The following is a 19,243-nucleotide window of genomic DNA, read 5'->3' on the forward strand; positions in this document are numbered from 1 at the left end:
ATTTTACAATTGAGAAAACTGGTAAGTGACTTATATAGGCCACATAGCTAGTAAGTGTCTGAGGTCATATTTGAACTCAGGAAGATGAGTCTTCATTACTCCAAGTCCAGCACTTGAACCACTTTGCCACCTACCTACCCAACAACAAAACACACATGCATAGGCATGGAATGGCAAAGCATTTCAAATCTATTTGTGGAAATGACAGAAATACATGGTCTAGAGTATACTCTAGATAGCATTCTAGAGCAATAGTATTCATCTCAAATAGAAATGTGGTCACTATTCTGTACAACAGGATTCTTGTGAGCCACCTATTGACTTAGAAAACCACATATTAACATTGCCTTTGTTTTATTGTATTTTTTATATATTTTGTAAAACATTTCCCAATTCCATTTTAATTTGGTTGGGCAGTTTTTGTACAGCCAGGGGCAAAGTGTTTCATACATCTGTTCATCAGAAGTATCAAACTTGTAGCCAGCAAAACTCTGGAATATAGCCAGAACCAGATTAAAATGTAATTGGAAAATGTTTAACAAAATAAATAAAAATATAAGTAACATTAATTTGTGGTTTTCTAAGTCAATATGCTGTTAGCAAGAATTCATTTCCATTTGAATTTGACACCAAAGGTCTAAAGTGTAAGGAAGATACAGAATAGGTTCAGTTGTTGGACCCAAAGAATGAATTATTAATGGATTAAATAGACTCAATTAATGGTTTGATGTTAGCTTGGGGATGCCCCAGAGATCTGTGTTTAGTTTTGTACTACTAGATATTATCAGATAGTTGGATAAAGGCATAAATAGTATACATATCAATTTTCAGGTAACACAAAGTAGAGAAGGATAGATAATGAAATGGATAACCGAGTTAAGATTCAAGAAGATTTTGATAGGCTAGAACTCTGGGCCAAATTGAATAAAATGAAATTCAATAGGGAAAATGTAAATTCTTATGTGAGATCAAACAAATATGATATGGGAGAGGCCTGACTAGAGAGCAGTTCATCAGCAAAGGACCCAGGAGTTTCAGTGATCTACAAATTCAGGATGAATCAATAATATGCTGTATCAGCTTAAAAAGTAAATGCAATTTTGCACTGAGGATATAAGTATCCAAGAATGAGAAAGTGATAGTCCTATCCTTCTCAGTTTTTGACAAACTATATCCAGAGTATTGTATTCTGAGTACAAGAAGAAGAACATTCATAAACTGGACAGTTTCCAGAAGGTGGGTGACTAGAATAATCCAGAATTTTGAGGTCATGTCATATGAGGATCAGCTGAAGGAACTTAGGGTAGTTAGCCCAGAGAAGAAAAGACTTGTAAGACACATGGTGTCACTTTCAGGATAAGTACATGTATAGTGAATAGTGTGCCAAGACTTGGAGTCAGGAACACTCATCTTCCTAATTTCAAATCTGAACTCAGATACTTCCTAGCTGTGTGACTAATGAGCTGGACAAGGAAATGGTGGACCACTGTAGTATCTGCCAAGAAAACTCCAAACAGGGTAACCAAGAGTTGGACATAACTGAACAGCAACAAAATCAGCTTCAAATACTAATTTGAAAATCTTTGTTGTCTTGGGGATGAGGGATTTGACTTGCTCCCTTTAGTCTCAGGGGGCAGAAGTTGGAACAATGGATGAAAGATGCAAAATACTAAATTTAGATTTGATGTAAGGAGTAGTAAAGACTGGATAGCTACTTAATAGGTGTATTGTAGTAGAGGACATTCTTTTGGTAATGGATTTGTACTTTTTTTTTAAAACAACTTTTTATTGACAGAACCCATGCCAGGGTAATTTTTTACAACATTATCCCTTGCACTCACTTCTGTTCCTATTTTTCCCCTCCCTCCCTCCACACCTTCCCCATGGCAAGCAGTCTTTTATATGTTAAATAGGTTATAGTATAATTGGATTGGTATTTAAAGATTATCTTTTCCAACTCTGGTTTTCTGTAATTCTGAATCTCAGACAAAATACTAACTTATACAAAAACTACTTTTTCTTCGTTCAAATCAGGATGATAATCTCAGTTTACTATCAGAGCTCTGTAAACAAGGGAAGAATGAAGAATCATTTACTTGATCCATAGAGATGCTAGTTTACCCCCTCCCAGAATTACCTTGTATTAATTTTTCATATTACCTTGTATATATATTTTTTGTAGTCTACATTGTGTGTTCCTGTTAAGAATTAGGCTCCCTAGAAGCTTTAAATTTAGTACATTGTCTATCTAGGAACTTCAGAGATTCTTCATATTAAAGTTCTTCCTAGTCCTTCATCAAGATTCATATTATATATATATGTGTGTGTGTGTGTGTGTGTGTGTGTGTGTGTGTAATCAGCTCTTTTTTTTCATTTTATTTTCTTTTTATTCTGAAGTTAAACTTCAAATAAAATGAACATTTCTATACAAAATATGGAACAGGAGATGAGATTGTAATATGAAATTTTGATTGGTATTATGGATTTTTCTTTTAAAGCATAATAAATTGAACATATCACTTTTAAAGCTTCCTGCTATTATATGACTCCTTTTGGCCTTTTTTTTTTTTTAAGGAAAGAATATGCTTCTCTTCTTAACTTTTGAATAATATTTTATTATTATTATTATTTTTAATAACTTTTTATTGACAGAACCCATGCCAGGGCAATTTTTTACGGCATTATCCCTTGCACTCACTTCTGTTCCGATTTTCCCCCTCCCTCCCTCCACCCTCTCCCCCAGATGGCAAGCAGTCCTTTACATGTTAAATACGTTACAGTATATCCTAGATACAATATATGTTTGCAGAACCGAACAGTTCTCTTGTTGCACAGGGAGAATTGGATTCAGAAGGTATAAATAACCCGGGAAGAAAAACAAAAATGCAAGCAGTTTATATTCATTTCCCAGTGTTCTTTCTCTGGGTGTAGCTGCTTCTGTCCATCTTTGATCAATTAAGGCTCTCTTTATTGAAGAGATCCACTTCCATCAGAATACATCCTCAAACAGTATCATTGTTGAAGTATATAATGATCTCCTGGTTCTGCTCATTTCACTTAGCATCAGTTCATGTAAGTCTCGCCAGTCCTCTCTGTGTTGAATAATATTTTAGATAAGGAACGTTTCCTTTCCACCGGAATCCACCAGCTAAATCAGTGGAGCGAGAGTACTGATTATTTTGGCTGTACTTTCCCCACAGTAACAATATAGCGCTATGTCTACTAGAATGCAGTTGACACAAGTTTGCACACACCGTCCACTTCTGGCTCCTGTCATGTGGGAGAGGCTGGGACCGTTCGGCCAATCTCGTGCCTTGGAATAGTCTTCAGAACAGGAGCAGCCACTTCCGGGTTCTAAAGCGACCAGCGCTGACTTAGCCGCAGGCTCACCGGGGATTGAACCCGCTGCTTAAAGTTTTGGGACAGTTTCAGCTACTGAGATCCAGTTCTCTGTTTTAGCTGCCGCCGGGCGGGAAGAAAAGGGGCAAAGGGAGGAGTTATAAATTAATTCTACCTAAAACTCTATATTAACTTGACTTAAAACTCGTGAACTGGTAAGGATGGACGTTGAATACTGATTGCAAGTTAGCTATAAATGTGTTTCCAGGAAGATCAGGTTTCTTATGTGGAATGGCTCATCAAAATGTACCCCTTCTTTACCCATATATTTATGTTCCTGGAACCCTTATGAAATTGTATCTTTTGAAGGACCTCTAACCTAGTGACTGGGATAGTTTAGTGATCAATATCAGGAGGGAGATGGATATCAAACTGCCCCAAATGCATTTCTTTTCAGCTGGATCCCTTCCCAGGCTAAATTTGGTGGTTAGACTTGCGGCGGTAATTCAACAAGACTTTGATAACAATTGTGCATTATATAGATAAATGTGCAATACCGGTATATATACACACACATGTGTTCACAACGCACATGTACACACATGTAGGTCATATACGCATGTGTTATGTACACAGGTGTTTTTATATTTATATGGGACTTTTAAGTTTTCCAAAATGCTTCCAGAAGACAGGTAGAACACGAGGTTGACTCGTGATAGAATGTCTCCAGTACACTGATTAATCAATTCTTAGGGAAATTTCTTTGCGGAGTTTTAAGGATGAAGACATCCCTCAAAAAGTGTGATTTGAAAGCACTGCAGTGCGGTCTATCGAGGAGTGGAAAGATCTTTTGAAAATACATTAGTTTGGGGTTATTTATAAAAATGGGAGGGGAAAAGAAAAGAAAATAATCTTCCAGATGTTAGTAAAAATAAAGCAATATTGGCCAAAGAAAAAGCATGAATAAAGATTGAACGTAATAACGATGGATTGTTTTCCAATTAATAAGCATTTACTTTCCCATTTCCAATGAAAAGAAAAAAAGAAAAGCAAAACTCTTGTAACCGATGTAAATAGGCAGAATAAATTGCGGGAATGGCAAATGTCAAAAAACAGATTAGGAAAATTTCAGGAAATAGCAATTTGCTTACGTAGTGCAATTCAAGCAAAGGAATCCTTAGCCCCTAGTAGGTTAAAAAATGTGTCCAAAGCAAATCTTCCCCACTCTCTCCCAACTAGTGGGAGCAGATTCTTGAAGGCGGGCAAGGCGCAGAGTCGGACCACCCTCAGGCTTTGGGTTCTAGGGCAAACTCCGAGTCGAGAGAACAGGTCCCTGGAGGTCCAGGGGGAGCCGACCCGGGGGCGGTCTGTACTGAGCATGCGCTGGAGCTCGGACTCCAGGATTCCGCGGCCGCGGCGAGTCCTAAAGCGCCTGCGCGAACGTCGCGGCCCCTGAACTAGTTTTGTTCCGGGAGCCTCCTGCGGGCGAGGTAGTAGTCGAGGTCCCCAGGGTCGGACGTGAGAGCCTGAACGGAGAGCGCGCGAGGCAGAGTCCCGGACCCACGGGCGAGCAACGAGAGCGAGGGCGGACGAACGAGCGCGCGCGCGCCGAGGCCAAGGCCATGTCCGGCAACAGCCTCTCCTACAATGAGCAACTCGCCGGCGGCGAGCCGCCCGAGCTGGGCCAGGAGGCCACCCCCGCCACGTCCCCCTCGGGAGCCTTCGGCCTCTTCAGCAGCGACTTGAAAAAGTGAGGAGCCCGGGGGTGGGGCGACGCGTGGACGTCATTCCCATTTTGCAGATGAGGAAACTGAGATTCAGGGGAGGTGCATTCTTAGTAGGGTCTTGTTGGCGCCTGCTGGGGCTAGGAGCAGGGAGGAGGTGACAGCCACTAGGTCGTGTTGACGATAGGAAGGATCTGCCTGCCTCCCTCTGGAAAGGCTAATAGGGAAATTGAGAGAAGTTGGGCGAGTTTAGAGAGAGCTGGTGCCGGGTTACTGGAGAGAGGGGGGGGGGGGTGGCGTGCTGGGAGCTTGGAGGAGACTTAGAGCTGCAAGAGACCAGGGAGACCAGCTCCTTCGTTTTGCAGATGAGGAAACTGAGGCCCAGAGATGTTCAGTGACTCACTTCCCCAGGGTCACACAGCTCGTGTCTTAGGGGTCTTCCTGACCCATCTATCAGCAAGCATTTATTAAGCCCCGACTAGGGGCACTGAATTCCAGTTCCCTATTCGCTGTGCGAATCACGTAGTCCAAACCTTCCACCCTTTCCCCTTTTCCTTTTCTAGATAAGAAACTGTGGCCCAGAGAAGGTAATTGTTCTGCTCAGTTACAGATCCAGGATTCAAAACTCGAGCTCTTGGACAAGTCCCTTTACTTCTCTCACCAGACCAGTTTCTTCCCGCGTGAAATGAATGTGTTGGACTAGATGTACTCTTAGGTCATTGCAGGCTCTAAATCGATAGTTCTTTGATTCCGACTCAAAATCCAGGATTCTTGACTGTACCAAAGCTGTTAAAATTTCAAGGATTTTAGGAGGATGTGTATGAAAGTTGTTTTTCAAGATGTAAAGTTCTTGATTGATGCCATTTACAAAAAGTAAAGAGGAAAAAAAATCGGAAGGAAAATATAAGAATGTTTTAAGTTTTTCGTTACTAATTATAGGTTAAGTTTTTAAAAAATTTATGTGGTTGGACTTGGAAAATATCAGTGGAAAGGAAATACCTTCAGATTCCATTCAGTGTATGATTGTCTTAAGTCAAGAGATCTGGGTTTTAGCTCTGCCTCCACTATTAACTAGCTGTATGAAGTTAGCTAAACTTCATCTTATTTTTGCTGGGCTAATTTAGTTTCCTCATCTGTAAAATGAAGAAGTTAGATTTGGTCCCCGAAAGTCCTTTCATGAACTCTTTAAGTTTTTGAATTAGTTCATAGAGGGTTTTTTTTTTTTCTCCTTCTGTTAAAGGAGGGACATTTTTTAAAAAAAAAGCTTTTTATTTTCAAAATGTATGCATAGTTTCGCCTTTACAAAGGAGGGACATTCTTAAAAGAATTGAAATGACATTTAAGACAACTTTAGGGAGCACAGAAGATAGAGCATTGGCCTTAAAGTCAGGAGAACTTATCTGGCTTCAGACACTTAAAACTTACTAGCTGTTTGATAGTGGGCAAATCACCCCAATTGCCTTACCAAAAAAACCAAAAAAAAAAAAAACCCTTTAAATTTTAATAATTCACATTTGTAGTGCTTTGCAGTTTACGAAATAACTTGTCAGATAATACTGAGGCAATGAAAAATTTTATTATTCTCGTTTTACAGATGGGAAACTCAATGAGACTAACACTTCCAGTTTATATATGAGGAAATTTTGACCCAAGTGATCAAGTGCTAATGACTAGTCACACAGCTAGTATCTGAGACAGGATTTGAACTTAAGTTTTCCTGGCTCCAAATCCTGTGTCATAAGTACTACAACATGATGCCTTGTGATTTTCTCATGGTTGTTCAGCTAGCAAATATCTGAAACGAGACGTAAATCCAGGTCTCCTGACTCTAGATCTGGGATTTTTTTCTATTCTACCTATGGAAACTATCATGCAGTTCTTTTGAGTAACTTTTAACTGGAAGACATAAAAAAGACATTTTTGATTTATGTCAGCAAGCATTTTATTAAGCAGTTATTATGTGCCAGGCATTGTGCTAAGTACTGAGGATATGGAGGGGAAGAAGGGGAGTTAGAAATTGTGTTGCAAAAATAGAAAAGAAAAAAACATTCTTTTAAATGCTCAGAAGAGATAAACTTTGAAGGAAAAAGACAAGCAGGATAGCTTTACAAGAAGCAAATTGAATTTATAATATACTTTAAAAAACCGCAAGCTCTATATAATTGATTATAATTTTCATATATAATGCTTTTTTCTATTCTAATTTATATGTGCAATTTTTTTTATTGTTCATTAATTTTTTTTCTCTTCCAAATTAAAAATAATGGAAGCCACAACCCTTGTAACCAATAAGCTTAATCAAGCAAGGCAGATTCATAATTTGAGATATACCAAAAGGTATGCATCATTCTGAATCTTGCATCCATCACCCCATTGTTAGGAGGTGAATAGCATGCCTCTCATATTGGTTAGTCTTATGGAATCAGGGTTGGTCAATCCATTGACCAAATTCCTAAGTGTTTTAAGATTCTTTTTTCTTGACACTATTGTCGTTACTATATAAATTGTTCTCTTAGTTTTGTTCACTTAACTCTGAATCATTTCATACAGATCTTCCCAGGTTTCTCTGTATATGTAATTTTTTTTATTGCTTGTGGCAAAATAATTCAGTGAGGTTCATATTTGTGTTTATGATAAATCCTATGAAATAGTCATATTATTCCAGTTCTCATTGTATCTTTACATTGGGCTGGAAGCAGCTCCCCGTATTTTGTTTACTTACATAATTTGAATAGCATGAATTTGAATACATGCAGTCATTCATAGGATTCATTTTTCTAAGTAATAAAGACCTATTTCATTTTTTTTATAGACCTCAATTTGTTCAAACACTTCCCAATTAATAGACGTGTAGTTTTCTTCTAATGAAAAGGGGGCTAAGTATATTTTGTAATTGTATTTAAGCATTAAACAGATAATACTTTAGTGCCCTGTTCAAGCAGTTTTTTAAGTGAGTAAAAGGAAGAGAAAATTATGGGTGCAGTATGTGAATTGTGCCCTGAACCTCTTTATGCCCATGATGAACAAATAGGATATTTGAATAATATTTTTTTTAAGAATTTTGTTCAGTCTCTTAATTTGGAGTCTATGAACTTAAAAAAAGTTTTGATAACTATTTCAGTATGACTTGTGATCTCATGTATTTTATTTTACTAATTTAAAAACATTCTGAGGAATCCAAAGATTCCATTAAACTCTAAAGGAGTCTATGGCACATGAAAAAAAAGGTGAAGGGACCCTAATTTAATTGTTAATATGACTTTGTGTTACCAAATGCTTGAGTTAGTGATTTGAGGCAGATGTTATTTTATTTTTTTGCTTGTGATCCACTTACTAAGATTCCTTAATGCATTAAAAACTCCCTCAACCTGTTTTTTTTTTTTTTTTTTTGTTTGTTTGTTTGTTTTTGTTTTTTAAATACCTTGTATAGCAACTACCATTATGCTGGATATGGCCAGTCTGCTTTGGGAAGTTATGTGGCTTTGAGCCTGGGTAGAGTGACCTGGTTGTGGCTTCCAAGGCACTTGTAAAAGGCAAATTTGAAGTGTTTCATGGAAATACTTAGTATTTAGTGATAGGGTAGGATTCTGAACCCATTGCTCAATTTCCAGATGATGACCCAGCATCCTTAAAAGATTGTGACAAAGATGATGGTATGACAGGAAGACTAGATATGAATTTTGGCTCAGCCACTCCACAGTTATTGAACTATACCTTAGTGGAACTTTTGTTCCAGAAAATGCACTAAAACACACTAGAACAAAAATTATTTTGATTGATTGTAAGCCATTCTGGATAGGGATTGGCTACAATTCACAGGAGGGTAGTAAGGACATGAACCCCTGTTCTTTGTAAAGTTCTTATCCTCTTTCCCCTTCCATATGCTCTAAGGATAGAAATTTCTTGATCTGACATTTAAATTCTCTTCCACTTCTCTTTTAATAATTAAAAGTATTTTTTTAGACTTAAAATACTATATACTTCCTTTTCAGAAGTTGCTGTTTTTAGTGACATCTTTTCATGAGTTAAAATTTCTTTTTATTTCTGCATGATCTTTCATTTCATTAAAAGAGTGTTAGGGAGAATAAAATACTGGCAGTGTTAAAGAAATCGGTCTTTTTTTTTAAGAAATTGTTTTTTCTTTTTTTTTTTTTTTGATTATACATGTACATTAACTTTTTAAATAAATAAAATAAATAAATTTTTAAATAAATCATATTGGTAGAGAAAAATCAGGACAAAAGGGAAAAATCATAAGAAGAAAAAAACAGGGAAAAAAGTGAACATAGCATGTATAGTGAAGCAGGCTTTAAATTTCATTATTTCATTTATCAGTCAGCCCGTAAATTAGGTAATGTTTTCGAGATTTGAATGTATTAATCTCCCAATGCTTCTCAAATTTTTTTTTTGTAAATGTCCATAGTTTTCTGTTATTCTTCTTTGTACTATTTTGCAAATAAACCAACATTGCATATCACAACAAAGATTAAATGTTTACTAGTTCAGGCAGTTTCAGGTTCTTTTGATCTCTTTGTTTTGGAGACTGTTTCACTTGGTTAGAACCTTCTCCAAGAAATAGTGATGTCATGGTCTTTTGTTCATTCCTCATTTTCACAGGTAACTTTTTCTAGGTTGTGTTAGGATTGCTGTAGTTGTATATGTGTACATATGTAGATATGTTATTGTTTTCTTATTATTATTTATTATTATATCATATTTACTAGGACTTTTTCTTTAACTAATGGAGGATTTCACTACCTGTAGATAGCTGATTCTTAAATGACCATTAAAACTATGGCCAATTTACTATCTATTATGTGGCGATTTTCTTCTTTTAAAATAATATAGTAATAGTTCTCTCTAGGAGAAAGCAGGTTTCTTGGGGAAGTTTTCTGGAGGCAGCCTTAGTTTCAGTTAAGAGTAAATAATCACCCAAAATGCAGCCAGGTGATAAAAGTTCAGATCTTTTATTGCCTCCAATATAGCCTGGTTAGCTTAGAGGCCTGTCTTTCTGCTTGGTTCCAAGAGCTTCCTCCGAATGTCTCCAAATCTAAAAGTTTGTCCTTCAGTCTTCCAGCGAGCCAAGTGGAAAATGGAATGGATCTCTCTTGCCTCGGAGAGAGGGCTTCTGGCTCTCAATCTCCAATATAGCCTGATTAGCTTTTCTTAGAGGCCTCTCTCTCTCTCCTTGGTTCTAAGAGCTCTTGCAGATTGTCCTTTGCTTTTGCCTCTGCTTTCTTCAGCCTCCAGAGCCAGCACCAAGTTGAATCTGTCTTGCCTCCGAGAGAGGGCTTCTGGCTCTCAATCTCCCAGAGTGCTCCTCTCCGACCCCAGTCAATATTCCGAAGTAAAACTCCTCACTCACAGAGGGCTTCTGGCTGAATTCACTTGACACTCCCCTTTCTATCTAAATTCAGCTCCATTCCCCTTGTAATTCAGCTGAATTCTGTCCGAGAGCCTCTGTCTGTTTCTTATATATGAGAGAGAGGAATGGTGGGATACGAGAGAGAGAGATTATGGGTTTCTTCCCAGAGTGCTCTCTGGCCCTAAGAGCTTCAAGGGAGGTGTGAATTCACAAAGTTACAAAGTTTACTTTATGAAACTCCCATACTTGTGAACTCCAATAAGTAAAGATGTGAACACAAGCATTGTATCAATTACATTGAGTTAACACTAGGATTCTAACATCTCCCTTGAGTTATCACCTTGTTTCAAGTTAAGCTAACACTAGGATTCCAACATCTCCCCCTTTCTTTTGATTTAGAACATAGGTGATCATGACCTCCCTGACTTCTCAAGAAGGTGAGAACCCCAAAAAGAAGGTGATCACGCCTTCCCTGACTGCTCAAAAAAGGAGTGAAAACACCATAAAAAGAAGGTGGTCACGCCCTCCCTGACATTTCAGGAAGGGAGATGAAAACATCAAAAGAAATAGGAAATCAAATCACATTAGCAGGTGTCTGAAGGGGCTCACTTGAAACAGGTAAACATAAATTCATCAATATGGGCCAGAACTTTAAACAGATATACATGGTATCCATAAATCTATCAATATGGGAGGCATTACATCTAATTTACATAAGCACATAGCAATATAACACAGGCTAGTAGTAATGTAACAAATAACATGAATCGACATGAAAATTTAAGTACTACAATAGTCTCATCAACAATTTTTCATCTCAAGAAATCCAATGATTCTTGCAATTACATAAAATACATAAGCACATAGCAATATAACACAGGCTAGTAGTAATGTAACAACATGAATCAACCTGAGAATTTACACATGTCCATAAGTCCTAGAAATAGTCCAAAAGGAATCCATTGTCCATTAGTTCATGTTCCAGGAATCCAATAGTTCCTGTAACATACCCTATGGGCTTTTAAAAAAATGAGTAAAAAAGCCAAGTACTCTCACCATTGATAGCTTTTATACAGAAAGAGAGCAGGTTTTCAACTCTGAGAAGACTAATAGCAGACGGTTTCCAGACAAAGCCCCAGATGGAGATGTCCATTAGTTCATGTGCCAGGAATCCAATAGTTCCTGTAAGCCCTGAAATACTGCAGTATTCTTATCAACAATTTTTCATCTCAAGGAATCCAATGATTCTTGCTGGTTTTTCAAGAACTAAAACAGTCTCATCTTGTGTTCGGAAATCCAATGATTCCTGAAGATTTTTAAAAGTTCTTTTTAACAGTCTCATTGTCTGCCATGCTCTTTCAGTGTCAGATGTTTCTTAAATCTCCTTTGTTTTGAAGTTTTTTTCTTTTTCTGTTTCACACTGATGGACAAGGCAAATGCAGCTCATTGGCACACATCTGATTCGTTCTCTATCTGTATCCTTCTCTATCTGTAAAAATACAGCAAACCCTTTCTCCCAAGCAGTTAACCTATCTAATTCCCTTCTATTTACCACTTTTGGGATTTTGCCTCATCATCTGGCAATTACATTGGAGTTGTTTGCACTGGACACTTCCCAGTTAGTTTAAAAGGCCTGTATTCTTCCCAACTGTAATCCTGATTGCTTTTCTGTTGATTGATGACAACAGAGTCCTGAATTTCTAAAGTCTCTCTGAGTGTAACCTCAGTTGCTATCATGTCCCACCTGTCCTTTGATTGATACCTTGGAGTATCAATTGCCTCTCATTTCTCTGGGTCAGTCTACATTCAGAGGCCCAGTGAAAGCCTTGGTTACATTTTGGATATGGGGTTTTGGGTTTTCTCTCACCCTGTCTTGTCATTCTATCTCCATTTCTACAGTGAGCTCTCAAATGTCCAACTTTTCCACACTGAAAACATCTATGAGTTTCTCTAGAAGTCCCTTGCCAAGAAGGACCTTGTCTTTCCATGTTCATTATAGTTTGGGCATAATAAGCATTTGTGCCCACTCTGGCACAGCATCTTATGATCTCCTCTAAAGGAGCATCTTTGTCTAGCCCCCATATAATTCTTTTGCAAACCTCATTGGCATTTTCCTTAGCCAAATGTCTAGTCGTTATTTCTGTTGCTGCATTGTCTCCAATGGTTCTTATTACAGCTGTTTGCAAACGTCCCACAAAATCTGCAAAAGGTTCATTGGGACCTTGCTCTATTTTTGTAAAAGCTTTATTTCCATCTTTCTGTCCAGGGAGAGAATTCCAAGCTTTTATTGCAGCCTTAGAAATTTGCCCATACACTGTTATGGGATAATAAATCTGTTCTGAATTCTCTCTATACTGACCTTCACCAGCTAGTTGGTCAAAAGTGATTTGTCCAATAGCTCCTGTTTGTCTATTGCGTTGGGCTTGAATACTACATAATTCATGAAACTCCAAAAGCCACAATAAATTTTGTCCTGGTTCTAGACATGTTCTAGCTATGGATTTCCAGTCATTTGGGGTTAAGATTTCATAATTTCTGGGTTGAGGAGGCTTTTCCACTGGATCAGGATCTGAATCAGTCCCACGTTCAGGCGCCAAAATGTGGTGTTTTTCTTCTTTTAAAATAATATAATATTTTATTATTATAATAATAATAAAAATAATAATTTTATTTCTGGGAGCAAGCAGGTTTCTTGGGGAGGTTTCCTGGAGGCAGCCTTAGTATCAGTTTAGATCAATAATTACTCCAAAAATGCAGCCAGGTGATAAAAGTTCAGATCTTTTATTGTTCCAATATAGCCCGGTTAGCTTTTCTTAGAAGCCTCTCTCTCTGCTTGGTTCCAAGAGCTCTTGCAGCTTTGTCCTTTGCTTCTGCCTCTGCTTTCTTTAGCCTCCAGAGCCAGCACCAAATTGAATCTGTCTTGCCTTTGAGAGAGGGCTTCTGGCTCTCAACCTCCCAGAGTGCTCCTCTCCGACCCCAGTCAATGTGCCAAAGTAAAACTCCTCACTCAGAGAGGGCTTCTGGCTGAACTCACTTGATGCTCCCCTCTCAATCTAAATTCAGCTCAACTCCTGCAGCTTTATCCTTTGCTTCTGCCTCTGCTTTCTTCAGCCTCCAATTCAGCTGAACTCTCTTGACTGGGCTTATATAGGACTCTTCTGAGAGAATGGGATTATGGGTTTTCTCCCAGAGTACTCTCTGGCCCTAAGAGCTTCGAGGGAGGTGTGAATTCACAAAGTTACACAATTAACTTTGTGAATCTCCCATACTTGTGAATTCCAATGAGTAAAGGTGTAAACACAAGCATTGTATCAATTAGTTCTATTTAGTACTTTGTTTCAGGTTTTGGCCCAAAACATCTCCTTGTAAGATCAGATCAATAATCTATCAACTCTAATGAGTTAGCAGTTTGTAAAGATTCCAACACTATTAAAGTATAGTCATTACTTAAATGGATCCATGATCGGTTAATTCTGTTACCTATCCTCATCTTAACCTATGCAAACCCTTTTCTGTGTCTTCTGATGAGTCTCCCCTCCCCCCCACCCCACCTCCTGTTTTCTCAGTTACAAGTAAACAAAACCTTTTAATCTTTTTTAAAAAAAGATTATGAGTTCCAAATTCTCCCTCTCCCTATCACCCTTTACCAGTTTGATATAGATTAAGCTTTCTTAAACTTTTGCCACTTGAGAAATTTTTATGTGACCTCAGGCAAATAGGTGTACAAACCAAACATTTTTTGATAATAAATCATAATTTTGTTGCAAAACACAGATCAAAAAAAAAAAAATAAAAAAGTATACTTCAATCTGCAAATAGACTCCCAGAGCAGTTATTTTTCTGGAAGTGGAAAGCATTTTTCATCATAATTTTTTAGGAATTATTTTAGATCATTTTATTGCTGAAAATAGCTAAGTCATTCACACTTGGTCATCATATAGTATTACTATTACTATTTTTATTATTAATACATATAGTATTATTATTACTAATATTACTATTACCATTTTTTCCTGGTTTGGTTCATTTCACTTTGCATCAGTTCATGTAAGTTTTCCCAAGTTTCTCTGAAAGCATCCTGCTCATTATTTCAAAGTATTAGCGCAATAGTATTCAATTACACTCATATTTGGTAACTTCTGTCATTCCCCAATAGATGTGTATTCCTTCAATTTCTAAATCTGTGCTACTAATAAAAGGCATAACTGTAGATATAGTATAGATATAGTGATTAGGTCAAAGGATACCCATGATTTTATAGATTTTTGGGCATTATTCTAAAGTACTTTCCACAATGGTTGGATCAGTTTAGAACTTTACCAGCAGTACATTGGTGTCCCTATTTTTGCACAGCCCCTCCAATAGCTATCATTTCCCTTTTTTTGGCATAATAGGCAGTCTAATAGTTTGTGGAGGGGGTGTGTGAAAACTCAGAGTTGTTTTAATTTTCATTTCTCTAATTAATAGTGATTTAAAGCAATTTTTATGTGATTATAAATTGCTTTGATTACATTGTCTGAAAATTGCTTATTCAAATCTTTTCAATATTTATCAGTTGAGAAATGACTCATTCTTATGTTTTCCCAATTTCCTGTAATCTTGGTTGCAAAACCCTTTTTATGTGATGTGATCAAAATGATTAATTTTATATCTTGTAATGTTCTCTCTTATTTGATCATAGTTTTTTCCCTCATCCATAGATCTGAGAGTTTAAAATATTCCATGTTCTATTAATTTGCTTATGATATTCATCCTTTATGTCAAAATCATATACCCATTTTGACCTCATCTCAGTATACAGTGTGAGTTGTTGCTCTATACCTAGTTTGGGCTAAACTCCTTTCCAGTTTTCAAAGGATGATTTCTTGTTCTAAAATCTTGAATCTTTGGGTTTGTCAACCATTAGGTGACAATGGTAATTTACTACTATGTATTTTGTTAACTAATCTATTTCACTGATCTACCACTATTTCTTAGCCAGTACCAGATTGCTTTGATTGCTTTGTACTGTTTGAAATCTTGTACTGCTGAGCCACCTCTCTTTACATAAAAAAAAAAAAAAAAAAAAAAAAAAAAAAATTCCCTTGATATTCTTGATCTTTTGTTTTTCCAGATGAATTTTATTATTTTTCTAGCTCTGTAAAATAAATTTTTATTAATTTGGTATAGCATTGAAAAAATAAATTGGGTAGAATTGTCATTTTTATTATATCAGCTTGGCCCATGGACAGTGCAGGTTTTTCTACTTATTTAGATTTGACTTTACTTGTGTGAAAGTGTTTTGTAATTGTGTTCATATAATTCCTGGGTTTGTCTTGGCAGGTAGACACTCAAACATTTTATATTGTCTGCAGTTATTTTAAATAGAATTTCTCTCTCTTTTTTTTTCTTGCTGTACTTTGTTCGCAATACATATAAATGCTGATGATTTATGTGGATTTATTTTATATCCTACAACTTTGCTGAAGTTGTTAATTATTTCATTTAATTTTTAATTGGTTCTCCAGAATTCTTTAAGTATACCATTATATCCTTTCATAAATTTTTCATAGAGTATTCTTCTCCCTTCCTCTCCTGCCCAATATACTTGAAATTTTCCTCTAAGTCTTATCATTCCATGAGTATTTCTCTAACACTTGGGCTGTCTAGTATTCTCTATCATTTGTTCTCCTTATATCATCAGCTTATTTTATTCTAATTGTGTATTTCTTGGATAATATATTTTATGCTACTAGCTGCATACAAATCATCATTGGTAATACACTGGAGCTGTCTTAGGCCCATCATCTTTCCACTGCTCTTGGAGTCTCTTGCAATTATATTCTTCAGAGATTTACTCTCGACTAAAATTAGTGTTGAAAAGATGGGATTTTGTTGGGTAACTTTATCTTGTGTTTTTCCTTCCATTCAATTCTGGGCTCATTTTTAAGATGAACTTGTCTGTCTCTCTTTTTCTCTCAGCTTATCCTTCCATGTCTCTAATAATATACTATAGATATACTGTAACTTATCTCTCTACCTGTACACTCACTTTATTGGCCACCCTTCTAACTGCATTCTATTTTTAAGATCAGTGGTAGTGTCAAAATCTAATTGTACATAAAGATCCTGGCTGGCTGCATACTGACTTACAAAACCACATGTTAACTTTATTTCTCTTCCATTGTATTTTTATTTATTGGGTCCTGTTGCAGGCTGCCAGTTTTGACACTTCTGGTTTAGATAATGGGCATTTATTCCCTTTGCAAACTCTTGAAGTCTGTTAGGCTAATCTCTTGTTAGCTGGTGATTGTTCCTGAGTAGGCTATGAATGTTTGGGGACTTTATACAATTAATAAAATTGCTATTTGGTTACAGATATCTTCTCAGTTGTCTTTTTTGTGGTAATAATATGCTCTCCTTTTTCTCTTCCCTCCTGTTTGGTATTTTCCTTTTATTTTAGAACTTTAATGCTTTCACAGTTGATATTTTCAGTACCACCTCTGTTTACAGTTGATATGATTCACATACTCTTTCTGACCTCATTTTTAAAAATATCATTTCTGTTTTTATCAATGTATTGGGAATTGATGGTGGGAGAGTTCAAAAGTTGTGGTTCCACTGTCATCAGTGATAAAAATTATTACTATCATTGCCATGTTTTGGGTTAGTTGAGTTTCATATCAAACTTTCTTCAGTTTTTTTCCCCCCTAGACTATTCCTGTTTGTGAGGCAGTACTTCTAAAATCTTCCACAATTGTTATTTATAACATTTTTGCAAAAATGTTTCTCTGCTAAACTGACATTGCTTTTGACACCATTTCCCCTTGGCCAGGAAATGATGGATAAGGCAATTTCAGGCTTTTGGTTTTCTTATGTGACAATTATTTTACATTGACTAAACTTCTATATGGAACATTGATAATTTTAGTTATTATAGTCTTTATGTTCATTTTCACTTTTGTGTTTAAATATGTCAGTTTGGAATTCTGATCATTGTAGAGACACATCATCTCATTATATGTAGGCTATCTTATTTTAGTCCAATCTTCTTATTTCACAAGTAAGAAAATTAACCACTTGAAGTAACTTATCCCAGATTATTCAGGTAGCAAATGGCAGAGCCAGATTTTGAGCTCATATTCTATAACTCCAAATATGGAGTGCATTACACAATTACAATTACTATATTGCCTCTTCTGTTTTGAAGACAAAATTATTTTTATTTTAAATGCTGTGCTTCTAGTATCTAATATAAATATTTGTGGAAGAGAAATTTTAGAAAGTACTACCTGTGTTTAGTGACATATCACATGCACAAGATGAAATTGATCATATCTTAAGAGGAAAAGATCATTACCAATAGGGGAATGAATTTGCATATCAGTTTTCGGCAGTCAGATGAAATCAAAAGTCAAAATCTCCTTTAAGCCAGAAGAAAGCATAATGATGAGAAGATAATGAGCCATTTCTGCATCTTTGTTTTTGCTGTCAACAATGTGCCATATATAGAAAGAGAAAACGGTAATCATTTGACAGCAATGGTAGAAATGGAAAATGAATTTTACGTAACTGTTTTAAAGAGCAGCAATTGTATTTTTGCCTCTCTGTATCCTTAGCACTTAGTAACAGTGTATAGCATGGAATAAACACTTAATGAAATTTCTTGTTGGCCAATTGGCTTATAGGAGAATAGTAAGTATAATTAAATTTGGCTTCAACATTTAAAAGTCACAGTTAGCCTTTGTATTCTACTTTTGAGTGGAGAAGTTGTTATGTCTTGAATTTTGTTGTCATGTTGTATAGTTTTGGATCAAAACAAAATGATGTGATGAGTGGCAATTCATGACTGTCACTTAATAAGTGTATGCCATTGAGAAACTTATTTAAAATACTATCTTTTCTTATGTGAGATATAGAGATTGAATTAGTTGATCTCTAAGGGCTCCTGTAGCTTTAAAATGCTGTATGAATAGGTGAGACAGGGCTCCAAGTTAGAATAGTTCAATTGAACCAGGTTCCTTTCACTTTTGAGAAAATTATTTTAGTGGACATTCTCTTCTTCCTCTTCCCCCCCAATGTAATTCATAGCCTTATAGCTGATTATCTCTGTTGTGGAAGTTTCTTTGCTTGCCTACTGTGCCCTTAGCTTTTGTTCTACATGTATTTATGTTTAGAAGTCTTTTAGAGGCAGCCAGATGGCTCAATGGATAGAGTCTGGGGCGTGCAGTCAGGAAGACCTGAGTTCAAATTTGGGTTTAGCTACTTAATAGCTTTGTGACCCTGGGCAAGCCACTTTTCGCCTTAATTCACTGGAGAAGAGAATGGCAAGTCACTCCAGTGTCTTTGACAAGAAAACCTTATGAACAATACTGGTATGCTGTGTTCTGTAGGCTCACAAAGAATCACTGTCACTGGACAGCAACAATAGCAACAAAAAAGTCCAAATACTTACTACCCCAATGGATAATGGAGGAAAACACAACATGTACCCTTTTAGTTTTGTAATATTTGGCAAGATTTTTTAGGTTCCTGTAGACTGTATCATTTCTGCCTACTTTAATACCCCAGAAGTGTGAAGTAGTCATCCATTTTTGAAGAACCCTGGGAAGTGCTCTGTTACGTCTTGGATATATGTAATAGGAAGATAATATAGTGGTATCTCAGTACTCATTGTTAATTGATGCCATAAGGCACAAGGAGTATTGAAAATGACCAGTACCCAATGAATTTTTCCCACAAGGAGTACATCTCTAGTCTGTAACTTATCTCTCCCTTCCTAGTGCTCCATTGGGGCAAATAGGGCTTCTAGCTGCTGAGTAACAAGCCAGCTCAT

General features: G+C 36.5%; 1 protein-coding gene across 1 annotated transcript in view; it reads left to right on the forward strand.

The window, feature by feature from the left end:
- The first annotated feature begins 4,850 nt into the window (after positions 1-4,850).
- AP3B1 (adaptor related protein complex 3 subunit beta 1) overlaps positions 4,851-19,243 on the forward strand; it is a 320,898-nt gene continuing 306,505 nt past the window's right edge. The window contains exon 1 of the mRNA XM_051991812.1: positions 4,851-5,089. Within this exon, the coding sequence (XP_051847772.1) occupies positions 4,962-5,089 (128 nt within the window). The 5' untranslated portion in view covers positions 4,851-4,961. The remainder of the gene's footprint in view (positions 5,090-19,243) is intronic.

This window comes from Antechinus flavipes, chromosome 1 (assembly GCF_016432865.1).
Source record: "Antechinus flavipes isolate AdamAnt ecotype Samford, QLD, Australia chromosome 1, AdamAnt_v2, whole genome shotgun sequence".
Lineage (NCBI taxonomy): Eukaryota > Metazoa > Chordata > Mammalia > Dasyuromorphia > Dasyuridae > Antechinus > Antechinus flavipes.